Raw genomic sequence first — 14,761 nt, forward strand, 5'->3', positions numbered from 1 at the left:
TTTTGTTCCTACTGTGATCCACCCTGAGGTTTTGTTCAAACTTGCAAAGACCCCATTTTATTTTCCAATGAATATTTATAGTTTAAATACTAATATATGCCTCATTTGGTCAGCACCCAAAATTAAAAGCAATACCACATAAATGCAAATATGAAGTTCAAAGGCAAGGGTACTGAGGTCTATCAAGAAGCTGATTGCATGGGAATTGCAATGTCTTCAGTTTATGGGTTTGAGAATAAGTTCAACCACAGCACTGAATTAAATAAATAGATTCTTGCTGCAGGGAGACAGTCTTTCTGTTTAATATTTTATAAGTCAGTATAGCCTGCCTTATTGCATTTTTGACACACACACACCCCAACCCCCCAAAAACCCCCAAATTTTTTTCATCTTTGTTTTCAGTGAAGTTACTCTTAAAATTTAAGGGTGTCTGTGGACTTCAAAATGCTTAAAAGTACTTAAAGCAGCAAAGGATTACATCAGAAATAAGGAAGTCTGTTTTGGGTCAGAATCTGTCCTCTGGTATATATAGGATTCCATTCTCAATGAGTGAAATGAGATCAGTATTTCAAGTTGAAAATAGAATCAATGGGATTGCATCGCCTTGAATTTTTATGATCTCAAATGTTTTCCTAACTTTGTGCTCCACAGTGATTCAAACGCTTTTACAAACCTTACTGTGGATGTTATATTCTCACAGACCCAAGAAGCAGTTATTGTACCTTTCCCGAACCTAAACCCCCAGACAGTTTCTGCAACGTTGCTTACCTTTTTAAGTGGCCATTATTAAGGAAGGTATTTAAAGCCCATTTTAAATTGTTTAAATCATACATATCCCCTTGCTCGGCAGGATTTGCTGTTCGCTCAGTAGGTTGTTTTGCAGTTCTCTTAATCCTATTTTAAATGGGATTTACGTGCAAGAGAAGAAATGGACCAGCTGTCATTTTGTCTGCCCCTTAAGCATGGAGTATCTGCAGTGTTACGGGTTAGATCAGTGAATCTGAGCAGCTGTGTTTTCAGTCTGCAGGATTCTTAGAACAAGGGTTTCCAGAACTTTATGCCTGGCAGAAATATAACCAGGAAGCTACCTCCCTATTCTGCGAGTTGAAGAAAAAAACCCAAACCTAAAATACTTTTGGGAGAACAAGGTGTTAGCCTGTGTTTCTGTAATGGGCAACTGTGTCTCTTTCGGTAGAACAGATTCTCTGAGTTATGCAGCAGAAACTGTTTGTGGTATCACAAGATGAATCAGACAGGTTGGATTCTTTTTGGCTTCACTTCTTCCTTTGTTCATTTCCATTTTGCACCGGGTGCCTAATGTAGGAGTAATAACGAGAATCTAAAGCACAAGTTGTGTTCTGAACTCTTACAGAAAAGTGGGTGGGAATTCAGAAGAAGGCAATATCCTGAAACAGAACCTAGAAGGAAGACCACAGAAGTGCTTTCACAGCTGGAAATGCAAATCCCTTTGTCCATTTCCAGAGCAAAGTCTTAGTATTGGCATCAAGAACCGTAGGGGCTGTCCCTGGCCCTCCTCTACAAACAGAGCCATCCTCAGTTCTACTCTGACTCATTTCACTGGGATTTCTTTTGAAATAAACCATTAACTTAAGGTAATACATGTACGGTGAGTTAGAGATTGTTGTACTAGCAAACAGTTGCTTCTGAGAAGAAACATCTCATTAAAGGTAAGGAGCATGAAGCTTTCACTTCTCAGAAAAGTGAGTTTGAAGTGGATGGAGTTGGCCAGATTGTGATCAGTTGAAAATATGGCCTATACTTTCTGGAAAGGGTGGTTACCGTGTTCATGAATCACTTCTGTGAGCATCTTAAGTCTGGTTATTTCCCTTTGTGATGAGCTGCCTTCTCTAACTCTGTTTGAATCAGGGGAAGGGTGGTTTGGATTTGGTATCAAAGCAGATCGTATGTTCTTACAGTGAGTAAATGTACTGCCACTGTGCATCTGTCTGCATGTAGCCTTTGAATCTTTGACAGTGGAGGAATGATGAGGAGAGAAATTCTGTTGAAGTCCCCTCACTAACAATGTCTATTGCAGCATCCTGACAATTGAGAGGTCTTATGCCTGGGATACCTCAACTGACTGAGAAATGGTCTCTTCTCCAACCAGAACCGAGGTTTTGAATTTTCAAGAGGAAAAATAAACCAAAAAGAATAGAAATTTGAAGATCTAACTCCTTCTGTTTATTCCAGGTGAAATTCACACAAATAGACAACTAACGCCTTAGGGCAGTTGCTCGCCCAAATTTTTTTGGAGACTTTCTCTTTAGCTGTATGTTATTTCCCCAAAGAAACAAGGTTTGTCTGTCTCAAAGGTTGGTTTCAAAGACCATTCCATCATTAATCTGCAAAGTACTTCCAGCCGTTTCAGTCAACAGTGCATTAATGCTGCTCAATAAGCAGCAAACAGCTTTTGGCTGGGCAAAGAACTCTTCTGGGATTCATCGTGGGGCATTTTTTGGTGTCTTTCCCTAAAAAGCTTCAGACAGTTACACTTCTCAGTGACAGAAAACTTAGCCCTCAGTAAATAGAAGACTTGAAGTCCAGGGGAAGACTAGCAGTCAGAAGCAGCTCCTATCACATGGAATTTGTTTTACTTTGACCTCATTTTTTTCATATTATAACTGACATTTTCATGTATCCATCAAGTCGTAAATTCTAAGCTAAACTGGAAGGTGTTTCACAAAAAATGTATGTTGATAATGGGAGAAAGAGGATTTAAAGTGAGGATAACCTAGAGAGACAAAGTTGAAGCAACTATCCCCAGAATATTATTTTTTATACATAAATATAAAATGTATACAATATTTATACATATGTATAATACCTAATAATATATAATGCAAATATAGATAAAGTTACTAGTAATTAGTAAAGGTATTGGGTGTCTTTGTGGGTACCTGTTCATGTTTAAATATTGCATCTAGGGATACAAGTAGCTACCAGACTAGTTGTGCGTAGCATGTCTTTGGGAGACTTCTGCAGCTTATTTTCCTTCCATGGCTCATACATCTACAGCTGTATAGCCTCTCAGTTTCTGTTGGTCACCAAATCTTTAATCTAATGATGAGAGTCTAATGGCATGTGGGATTGCCTGACCGCTATCAGCTGAATACAATTTGAGATGCTTTCTGTTATAGTTTAGTCAGAGTCCAGATTGTATGAAACCAGTATGCCTAAAGATGAAAAGTCGTAGGGAAAGGAGAAGCCACATGTTCCTCCATCAATTATACAATATTGGAAATTATTAAAAAAAGGTGTATTTTTAGGCTCTTAGAGGAAGTTCCTAACAAAATCCCTGCCACCTCTCAGCTGGGATTCACATTCTGTCTGAAGGCCAGGTCTGGAGAATTAACTTGCTCCTAAGCAGGTCCTTTAACATAATGAATTTACTGTGTCCTGTCACTGAAACAAAACATCCAGGTATCTGTTTTATACAGTTTTATGAAGCTAAATTCTATATTCTTTACTAGTTTGAGTAGAGGCACACCCTGGGAGGAAAAAAAAACTTGGACTATTATGTTTCTGTTGGTACAACTCCCTTCCTGTTGCTATTCATAACCATGAATATATTAAGTCTTCAAAATCAAACTAAAGGAAGAGACATTGGTTGTTGCCTTCAATTGTTCTTAAAACATCATTTTAATAGTATTTTATAATAAATCTAATGGTCAGATATCTTTCAATATTGTAGAAAACCTTCTGTTCCGTGGTAAGTGTGTGTCCTATGTGTACAGTGGAGCTATAAACGCTAAAATGTGCTAAATACAGATCCTCCTGCCCCATCTTCTAAAATTACACAGTGAACTTTGTCAAAGTCTATTGATTATATATATATATCGTGTGTGTATATATATATATATACTAAATATTTTAATCAGTTAAGCATGGCTTTCATAGCCGTTTCCATGTTCTGAGACACTTGTCAGTTCTTGGTCTCGTGTATTTTGGGAATGGTTTGTGAAACCCTGAAAGTGAGAGGCTCCACACAGCAGCTTTAACAACCTGTTGTCTCTCATTTAAACCCCCCCTTCAGTGACTAGTTTAAGTGTAATAACTGTGGTGACACTAAACGTGAGATTCCAAACACAATGTGTTCAGGTGCTGAGAGATGCAATGGGATTTTGTGTGTTTGCTTTACAAAACATAAACTGAAATAAAAGCAACCACAGAGAGCCTGAAGTGCTCAGGCTCAGGGCCTTGAGCGTGTTGTGGAATGCATTGCTTGCAACCTGGCAGTTTCCAACTGCTGCACTACACGCTTCCAAGAATAGTGCAGAGTTAAATCCTACCCAGCCAACTGCATGGGGAATTCTTAGCAGGGCTCTGAGAACCACCTTTAGTTGTTGTGTAGTTTGGTTGTGTTCCAGTAGGTGAATACCCCATGGCCAGGGCCAAATCCTGGGGCACATAACGTGGGTAGTGTGCTGTCCATAGTAAGGTATGCTGTGTGACATGTTCTTCTGATGCTCTTGGAGGACACAAGGAGAACAGTGGTGGCGTGTGGGTCTCATAAGCCTCAGTAGGATTGCAGAGCAAAATTAGGGCCTTGCAGACATATTTCTGTGACCATTTAATGCCAGGAATGGTTTCTCTGAGTACAAGTGCTGCTGGTGGAAGCCTTGAATGTACAGATGATTTAAACTAGAGGACAGAGCTGAAGCAGGAATTCCTTAGGAGAAAGCCTTTCTGCAGGTGGGGCTGGGAGCGTGGTGGTGCAGAAGAGCCAGAGACAAGGATGGAGGTGGTGAAACCGTTCTGCAAGTTTCCCTAATGACTGGCTTCTTGTTTGCAGGCTGAAGGATGGAAGCTGTGTGGGCTACATCAGCTGATTCCCATCTCCTGAGGCATGGGCAGAGCTCCTCTGGGAAGCTGCCTAACCAGCCTGCGCCTGTAGCAAGCTCTACCCTGAGCTCTGGAGCTCAGGTGTTCTGCAAGAAGAGATGAACCTTATCTGATAGCTCTCAGCAGAGCAAAGAGGAGTTCCTGCTTTCTCCTCCCACACTTCCAGCCACATTTCCAGCCATTCTCCTTCCCCTATTTTGTGAACTGATGGAACTCACCCATCTGCCAGGAAAGCAATTAAAAGAAAACCCAAAATGAAACCTAAGCCCCCCAGTCCATGAGTGCCCACTGTGCCAGTGAGCTGAACAGGCTTGATGAGAACAAAGACACTGAGGTGCTGGAGCGGGGCCAGAGAAGGGCAATGGAGCTGGTGCAGGGCCTGGAGCACAAGTGTGATGGGGAACGGCTGAGGGACCTGGGGGGGTCAGTCTGGAGAAGAGAAGACTCAGGGGGAACCTTATTGCTCCCTACAACTGCCTGACAGGAGGATGGAGCCAGGAGGGGCTGGGCTCTGCTGCCAAGGAACAAGGGATGGGACAAGAGGAAACGGCCTCAAGCTGCACCAGGGCAGGTTTAGATGGAGCTGAGGAACAATTCCTTCCCCACAGGGTGCTCAGGTATTGGAACAGGCTGCCCAGGGCAGGGCTGGAGTCACCGTCCCTGCAAGTGTTCACACACTGTGGAGACGAGGCCCTCAGTGCCATGGGTTAGTGGTGGCCTTGGCAGTGCTGGGGAACAGTTGGACTGGATGAGCTTAAAGGTCTTCTCCAACCTGTTTGATTCCATGATTAGGGAGTAAGTAGGAATGGGATTCTGGCTGGGAGAGCAGCAGTGGGAGGAGAAAGCTGATGGAGGAAAAGTGACTCTTCTGGCAGCCATGAGTTGCATGATGAGCTCAGCTATCTTGCAGGCTCAGCCTAACCTTACTACAGTGGTCCAGGGACCATGAGAGATCTTATGCTGACGTGTATTATGAGCATGTGTGCTTAGCTATTTATCTGAAACTTGAAGCTGCTGTGAAAACACGATGACCTCAGACCCTGGCAATCCTTCCTGTGCTCCAGATACTCAGTATCCCGTGCTGTGGGTGGGCAAAAAATATCCCACGTACAATTTGTTTGGCGTAAGCTCTTCCAGCTATTAATGGGAAAAAATAAACAGTGATAAGATTATGCAAAAACTATTGTTAGCAGAGCTGATAAGATTACTTATGGCAGATAACACATGTTGCAAATGAATTTTGTTCAGTGAAGAAGACCTAGTTCTTTTTGTGAGGAGTTTGTTATCTGGAAACAGGGGCTGAGAAAAGCTCTTCACTTGTCGCTCAGGCTGATTTCAGCTGTCCCCTGTTTGTCTGCAGGTCATCTGAATAACACAGGGGCTCTGACTGGCTGACGCCTGCTGTGGGGAGCTCAAAGTGATGCAGCGCAAGCAGCTGAAGCTGAACAGTCATCCAGATGCCTGTGAGAGTAGGTCACCTACTTGTATTTTGCAACAGATTCAAACATTTCAGTTCTGCTTCTCCTAGCAGCATATATTTACTTAACCCCTTACCTTACCTTAGAGGGGTGATAATTAACTAGGAGCAAAAAAAAACAACTCTGGTATAATGTGGTTTCCTTTATTTTTCTTGTAAGGTTTCTTTTGATTGTGAGGATTTCAGGCTTGTTTCATAATATTACCTTTCTGGTGAGAAAATGTAGCTATCTTCCTTCTTTTCACCCAAATCTGAAGCAGATCCTCTGGGTGATAGTAAACTCTTTACTTGGTAGTCACTTAGGGTGATACTGCATGAGAAGTTTATAATGGCTGTGTGGAGCTGAGGAAAAGCATCCTGCCTCCCTCTCTCAGTCCTGTATGTGTATCCCCACAGCTTATTTGGCTGTGTGCTCACTGAATCCACTCACTTAAGGTGTCAGGGAGCTAACCAAGTAACATGGTGGCTGTTGCTGAGCTAATGGGTCAAATCATTGAGGGGTGCTTAAATGTGGTAAAGGAGGAGGGCAGAGGGTGGACCTGTGGCTACTGGAAAGTGCAAAGGAGGAGTAAAGAGCATGAGAAGGGAAGGGAGGAGCAGGAAGAAAGGGAAGTGGTGGAAAACTGTTACATAAACTAAGCTGTCAAAATAAATTTACCTATAGAGGCAGTTTAACATGATGTGGGGAAACTCTTTTCTTCCTCCTGGAGGCTGAAGGGGCCTTTCAAACGCTGCTGGCACATCAAAGGCTCCTATTTTATCATCCTCTGTGGATAGTGCAAAAAGTAATCAGTGAGCCAGGGCAGTGAGGAGACTTGAAGAAGCTGGCTCTTGGGGTTTGGATTAGAAACGTAACCCACATTTCTTGTTTGTCATCGTCACTGGATTGGACACAATGAATTTTGGAGTTTGAAGGAAAAATCAGGAACATTCCAGCAGTTCCAGTTCACCGTTAGCATCCTTTAATTTAGTGGGTCTGTTCTCTTCTTTTGGCCAGTGCAGCTCAGGCTTGTGATGACAGGTTGACATTATCTTATAGCTGCTCAGTGCTTGTATGACAAGTTCCACATCCTCAGTTTCCAGTGGACTGTCAGCAATGGGAGAAGAACCAAGGAATGAGCACCACATACAGTAATCTGTCCCTTCCCTGAAGGAGCACCACATGTCAGCATCTGTGTCAACACTTTTTCACATAGGTTACTCTTCAAACACCAGTAAAGGTTAATAATGAATTAGTTTATATGTATATGTTTTTCTTCTGAGATTCAAGGATGTTCTTTAGGTAAATACCCTTTCTCCAGTTGTATGAAGATGTGTACCATATATCACAATAACACTGGTGCTCCAGCCCTTCATCATCCTCATGGCCTCCTCAGGACTTGCTCCAGTAGCTCCATGTCTTTCTTATGCTGGGGACACCAGCACTGCACACAGTGCTGCAAGTGGGATTAGAAGCAACCCTTCTTCCAAGTTCTCATTCCTTTGACTGCAGCCTTTTGCCTTAAATGTCCTTGCCATTATGAGAGCTACAGCAAAGCTAACAGCAACACCTGAGCTGCTGGCTTGTACTTTCTTCAGCCTGGTAACATCTGCTTTCCAAAAACCCTTGGGTGAGCCTCAGCCTCATGCACCTCCTCCTCCCGCTTCTGCTCACCCTTATCCTAATCCCTGGTCTTTTTCCTATCTTATATTAATCCTATAAACCCTGAGCAAATCTGTCTACCTCTGTGGGTCCATGGTGACAGCTCCCAGGGTGCACAGTCTGCTCTGACAGGCTGCAGGCAAAACTGACCCCCAGTTTGAATCCCTCACCTAAGCAACTATGAAAGCCTCAGAGCAGCTTTAAGCACTTGTAGGACATTCTGGAGACTCCTTTCATACTGATCCCTTAATTTGGGTACAAGGTGCTTGCTGTGTAGGACTGAGTGAAATGTAAATGCCAGTTTTGAAAACAACATGAGCAATATAGATGTGTAGGACAGACTCTGAATATGACTGAAGCAACTGGGGGTTTACTCTGGTGACACAGAGCTTTCCAAGAGGAACGTGAATCAGCAAAACATCTTGGCTCTTGATTCTTCTTTTTTTCTCTTCTAGAAAATGACTCTAAATCCTCTGATTAACCTTTCATTGGAAGGAATGATCCACTTGTGATTTTCTACTTCTTGTAGGGAAAAGCTGTGTGTAGTACAGCTTCTCAGAAACATTTAGTATAAAAGGCACTGCCATGGATCCTCCTGTGCTAAATCAGTATTTTCAGATCAACTTTCTGTCCTGGTTCTCCCCCCCTCCATATACTGTTACGTGCATCCTCTGAATGAATCATACATTTACTAGAGCCTACAATTGATTATTCTAGATTAACCTCTTGGTTGTATTTTTTATCTAGTTTTGCCTTTAATTTACTTACTTAATCTTTGGAGTAATGAGCCAACAAACCTGTCTGATTTAGAGGAACACTCCTAACTAGTGAGAAGGTATCTAATTTAGTTACCTCTGTTATCTAGATACCCTCAGTTTCAGACCTCTAAGTGGGATAAGAATAATCTTAATTCTTTAGTTTGCACATCTTTAATTGTTCAATTACTTTGTCATTTAGTCATTCTAGATAACTGGATCCTCCCAAGTGAGGGAAAGGATTACAATTCATGAACAAGGTGCCTTCTCTTGCCATGTGGAATAAATAAACTCAAGCAGCTGGAGATGTCAGGCATTCTCCTTTATCTGTAGGCTGCAGTAGTAGTCTGCCTGGGTTAATCTCAGCACTTTAGAAGTTTACAAGGGGTCTTTGGTGGCATCTGCCTCCAATCTGCTTAATTGCAAAACAGTTAGATTTGCCTAATCAGGCTTTTTGGTTTTTCCTTGCAAACTCTGGTTTCCAAGCTCATATCAATTACAAAGTGTTATGTAGGAATAGCTGAAGATCTCTATTTTCCTTTGGATTTATATCAGCCCATACAAGGACTCATATCATAAGGGTTCTTCATTAGTACTTCATGTGTGCATTCCTGGTGTCCCAAATGTACGAAGAACATGGAGCTGTTGGAGCAAGTCCAGAGGAGGCCATGAGGATGAGCAGGGGCTGGAGCAGCTCCTGTATGGAGACAGGCTGAGAACATTGGGGCTGTTCAGCCTGGAGAAGAGAAGCTGTGTGGAGACCTCAGAGCAGCTTCCAGTGTCTGAAGGGGGCTACAAGGATGCTGGAGAGGGACTCTGCATCAGGGACTGTAGCGATAGGACAAGGGGTGATGGGCTCAAACTGAAACAGGGGAAGTTCAGGTTAGATCTAAGGCAGAAGCTCTTCCCTATGAGGGTGCTGAGGCACTGGCACAGGGTGCCCAGAGAAGCTGTGGCTGCCCCATCCCTGGCAGTGTTCAAGGCCAGGCTGGATGGAGTCTTTGGTAACATGGTTTAGTGTGAGGTGTCCCTGCCCGTAGCAGGGGCTGGAACTGGATCAGCTTTAAGGTCCCTTCCAACACAAACCAGTCCGGGATTCTGTGATTCTATGATTAGCAGTGTCTCATTTTTCCTCTGACAATAATGCCTCCATGGGGCAAACAGACCCTGGAAGTGACCGTCTGCAGTTCAGAAATCACAGACAGCTCCATGTGTGATTTGTACTGTGAAGAAAGTGATTCTCATTTTCTTTCCTTAAGGCTGACTTGTGTAAGAGCCATGATGTAAATGACAGCAGTAATTCACAATTGTTATAATTCAAAACCGGTACTGCTTAGAGCTAAACCAACCCTACAGTGTTCACAGCAGCTGAGATTTTGATGGGCCGTTTTGCAGTAGGAAGACTGTGATTGTTAAATACGACTGTATGTGGCCTCAGTGTTTTGATCTGTGGCACTCATTTAAAAACAGGAAGTGATTGAAAGTAACTGTATCTAAAACCTAAATCAAAGTCAATGGGTACTGTCTTCCTGGTAGGTATCTCGATCAGTTCTTGCTTGAAGACTAACATATTGGCTGGGCAATGAGGTAATCATTGAAATTCTTTGTTCCTTTACAAATGAGTACAAAAATGCTAGCAACTTACAACTTCTCTTCTTTGCTGTATAAAAACTCTTTGCAGGAGAGATTTGTTATATAGGAGAAGAAATTGATAAAATTCTGAAGACAAGCTGATCACCACAATTAGTTTATTGTGGATTTTCTCACCCCTCAGCACCATGAGGGATCAGAATTAGTGTTCATAGTCCTGCATTAAATGAAAATCAAGCAATGCTACACAGTCAAGAAACAGTTTATATGTGTACACATCATACTGGAATGCGACAGTTCCTAGTGAGTCCTAAGAAGCCATCTGAACTGCTGCGACACTTGAAGGCAGTACTAGCTGCTTCCACAAAGCCTCAAAGCCCTGGCTGTGGTTTCTCTCCTTTGCAAGGTATCATTTTCTCTTCAATGGAGAGGAGTAGTTATTTTCTTAACCATTGTTTAGTACAATCAGCACAAGTGTGGTCTGCCGCAGAAGTTAACTGCTTTAACCTGTAGCACTTACTGCATTTCAAAACTCCTTACAGAAACGTGCATTGCTATTTAAAGATGTAGAAAGAATAACCCAGGTAATTTCTGGCTTGTCACTCTAACATCATCAATTCCAGGCCAAGGGTTGGGTAGGCTTGTACAAGACCTAATAATGCATTAAAGTGAGATAGTGAGTACCAATAGATGGGAAACAAATCCTGTCACTCATCTGATGTTCCTTCTGGGAAAGGCAATAGAGTACCTACATTATTTTCATTGATGCCTTCATTAGGAACCAAACTGACATCAAGCCAAGTCAAGAACAGAGAGGTGAGAGCTAAGAAGTAACTGTATCCAGCCTGTATGCTCATAACCAACATCCATATCAAAAGCAGTCCTCTCTTTAGGAAGGATGAAATTCCTCAAATTAAGGAACTGCCCTGAAACCTCATGGTGCTGAGGAGATCTTGGGAGTCATTCTGGATAGTCGTATCAATATTAACTGATGATAGCAAACCTGTAGCTAAAACGGTTAATGTTCTAACGAGAATGGAAGTTCCTCTGTATTCGGGAATGAGTACAACTGTTGTGGGGAATGCGTTGTCCAATTTTGCTGGCAATGTATCAAGAAAGATGCTAAAATCTGAGTGGAATGTTATGAGAAGAATGATAGAAGGATTTAATAGAAACTCTATTCTGCAAAAGGAGCTTAACTTATTCTGTAGGAAGTTAAGTGGTTCTTCAGGAACACTGTAAGAAACAGCAATTTGACAGTGAAAGGCCTCTTGCTTTAGAAAAATGATAACAAAATTCAGTGACCAGGTGTTGCAAGTGGGAATTTCTGCATACCAGGAGCTTTTTAACATGGATTTTAAGCAGTGACTGTGACAAGGTCTGAGCACAGTCTCCACTGCTGCAGACTAAAACCAGCAGATTCCTTTGGCCTTTTAATGGATGGACAGTAATACTGGAGCAGTGGCAAAAGCAAAATGATGAAACCTATGACAAAAGCTGACAAATTTCTTAGCATCTTCAGGACAAAGTGACAAGTTAGTTAGATGATATTAAAGGGGCTTAATCAAGGCTCAGCCAAATTTATTAGCGCTGGTTTGGGCATTTATGACTATAAAGGCATCAAAAATCCCTGACATAGGGCTGGTATTCCCTTGTCCCAGCCATTCCATCATTCCAGCTATCTGAAACACTCTTTGCTCTCCCACAGTTTTCAGGTTATGAGAACACTCAGACTTTCTCTTCTATCTCGGACAACACTGTCTGGTTTGAATGAGACATTTCCATGTTCTTCTCTGAAGACGAAGTTTCCTGATGATAGCTCACAGACACAATTCAGACTGCTGGTGGGAGTAAGACTCTTCCCTTAAACTAAATACCTTTAATATTTACACCTAAACAATACATTTAACTCTTTACCACTTTTTAAATTAGTGTTAGTAATGGAATCAGTATTAGATGAATGAAGACAAGTAAGGTTATCCAAGAAACAAATGTCTTGTTGAATAACTGAAAACGCTGATTTCAGAACAATGAAGAAATATTCCTTAATGATATTTATTGTCAATTTTCTTCTGACTTTTTACAGTACCTGAAGAAATGTTTGAAACATCGAACCCATGAGAACTTGCTGTTTGTCACAGGTAGGTGGTGGGTTTGGCAGGTAGCTGTTAGTGTTGTATTTCATCTACAGTGCTACTGTACCAGTTACAGAACAGCAGGTTTGTGCTGACAGTTGCTGAATGCACTTGGTTGCAACCTGGTTTTTGGAACTTGGCACATTTTAAGGTGTCTTCTTTAATGCAGAAGCAGTGATTTTTAAATGGGGACTGGATTTACCATTATTTTGGTGGTGTGAGTCATGAAATGTGAGTATAAGGACTGTCTTTTCACTGTGCAATTATGAACCTGGATGAAGTGTGAATGAGTTTGTGCAAATCAGGAAAATCAGTCCTGCTCCACTGTGTATTTCCTGCTTCCCACGTGGCAGATGGGGAGAATGGTGAGAAAGCTCATGGGGAAGGAGAGCAATTGTCGAACATGGACTACTCTTTGCACAGCCATCTAGGTGAGATCTGAATTCAGAATCTGCCTAAAGTGAGGGTTGTCATTTGGTAAAATAAGAGTCGGGGGGAAAAAAACCACCCAAACACTTTCAACAGCCTTTTTGCTTTATAGATGTCCATGCAAAATAACAAGTGCAACCAGCCATAGCAGTAATGGAATATTGCCAAAACCATGCTACCAGAATGCAGCCCAGCCCAGCCCAGAAGAGAACTGAAACACGTCCTTGATTACTGTTGGAAACCCTGGAAGTCAGGAGCAAGTGCTCACTGCGAGGTATGGTTCAAAGGGTGTTTCTGTTCTATTTTATCCTGTTCCAACAGGCTGCTGTGCCTTACTGGTCTCTATAATTTTACCCTTTAACAGATTGGTTTTGGCTGGTGCAGACCCAGAGGCAGACTAATACACCAGAGTTGTCATTAGCGAATGTGATTTGCCCTTGAACAGTCTCTTATGCTAATCATTTTAGGCTCTTAACAACCTTTTCCACGAGTAGCTGTGCTGTTGCTTTGCCAAGGAAAGGTCCTGCCCTGTGATTTAATACCTCAAAAAATGTCTCTGTGTGGGTTGGCTGACTTCTCAATTCTTTGCATGCTGAAACTGTTTGGATATAGCAGGCTGGCTGTATCACAGAGGGCTATAGTTCAGGTCTCATCTTAGTGCCCTGTCTAAATCAACAACCAGGCTGATGTTATGCATTAGCAGATGACAGCACCTGGTTTGGAGATGAGGAGTGGCATTTTTCACCCTGGGAGGCTGGAGGCTGAGCCAGGGGCTGCCATTGAGTTTGTCCAGCAGTCCCTGGCTGCTTTCATATGCAGCAGAAAATGCATCCAGTAAGCAGAGCTTTGAGTAGACCCTGTGTCTCCTTGCATTCAGGGTTTCCTTCTCTGTTATATCATACACTATCGCTGCCTCAGTTCAACCTTTGTGGCAAGGATGTTTGCTGCACTACACATTGCTCTTTACTAGCATGCTGCTGGTGTGACAGGCTCAGCACACTGGGGCAGGTTTTCAAGAGGGCTCAGTGGGTTCTGTGACACTTACAGGCGGCTTTCTGAAGACCTGGGACAGGGAGCTCCAAACAGAGGGAAGCTGTAAAACCTCTGTCTCTGCCAGCAGTGCTGGAAGTATGTTTCCATGTGCAGTGAACTGCTACGCCAGCCCAGGATGGATGCGGTTCTGGGCAGCCTGATCTAGTGAAGATGTCCCTGCTCATTGCAGGGGTTGACCTGGAGGAGCTCTGAAGGTCCCTTCCAACCCAAACCATTCTGTGATCCTATTCATGACCACAAGTTCTCTTGTTTTCAGAAGGGCTTTCATTAGCTCTTGAAAGGAAAAATGTGACTTGTCAATAACCAAGCTTCTGGTTGGTATTGAATTCCATCTGCCTTGATAAGTGGTGGTCAGTGGTGGTAAGTTACGGTGTATGTACAGCGCAAGCTACAGTACTGGGCACGAGGCTTAACAACTCTCTCTACCTGCATGCCCATAAGTGACAAAGTGTGCACCTATGAATGGGAAATCCACAAACCTAGAAGATTCCCCTCCAAATAACCTCTCCTTCATTCAGAGATCTCACCACTCTCTGTGCAGGGGCTTCTACAACCGAAGAAGCATATTGCGCTCCAGACGCACGAGGTGTTTTACCAACACTTGGGCAGGCGATGGTGCCATAGTGAGCTTATAGATTAACTGAGAGAAGCCTTCATAAAAGGTTTGGCTTTGTATTTGTGATGCTTTGTATGTGCTGAATTTTCTGATCATGTTAGAGACCTTATCAGTACCAGGCAAAATGCACTGTTAGAAAACACGTCTTTTTAATGTGCATTAAATAACATGATTCAGTGTTTACCGTGACCAAAGATCATC

The 14,761-nt window shown here is 42.6% G+C and overlaps 1 protein-coding gene across 7 annotated transcripts in view; it reads left to right on the forward strand.

The window, feature by feature from the left end:
- The window catches only part of FRRS1 (ferric chelate reductase 1), a 60,804-nt gene extending 50,235 nt beyond the window's left edge, over positions 1-10,569 (forward strand). For 2 of the 7 annotated variants that reach the window (XR_009744749.1, XR_009744761.1), the window contains 3 exons: positions 6,224-6,332; positions 7,424-7,504; positions 10,274-10,373. Coding sequence is in view for 4 of the 7 variants with exons in the window: in XM_061461645.1 (XP_061317629.1) it covers positions 10,274-10,323 (50 nt within the window). In the remaining 3 variants the exon portion in view is untranslated. Of the gene's footprint in view, positions 1-6,223; positions 6,410-7,423; positions 7,505-10,273 lie in introns of those variants that run through there. The other 5 variants (XM_061461645.1, XM_061461703.1, XR_009744752.1 and 2 more) reach the window with 4 other exon arrangements.
- The last annotated feature ends 4,192 nt before the right edge of the window (positions 10,570-14,761 follow it).

The sequence above is a fragment of the Pezoporus flaviventris genome, unplaced genomic scaffold (assembly GCF_033815535.1).
Source record: "Pezoporus flaviventris isolate CSIRO_AGI_PZ_B2104156 unplaced genomic scaffold, CSIRO_AGI_Pfla_v1 ptg000001l, whole genome shotgun sequence".
Taxonomy (NCBI): domain Eukaryota; kingdom Metazoa; phylum Chordata; class Aves; order Psittaciformes; family Psittacidae; genus Pezoporus; species Pezoporus flaviventris.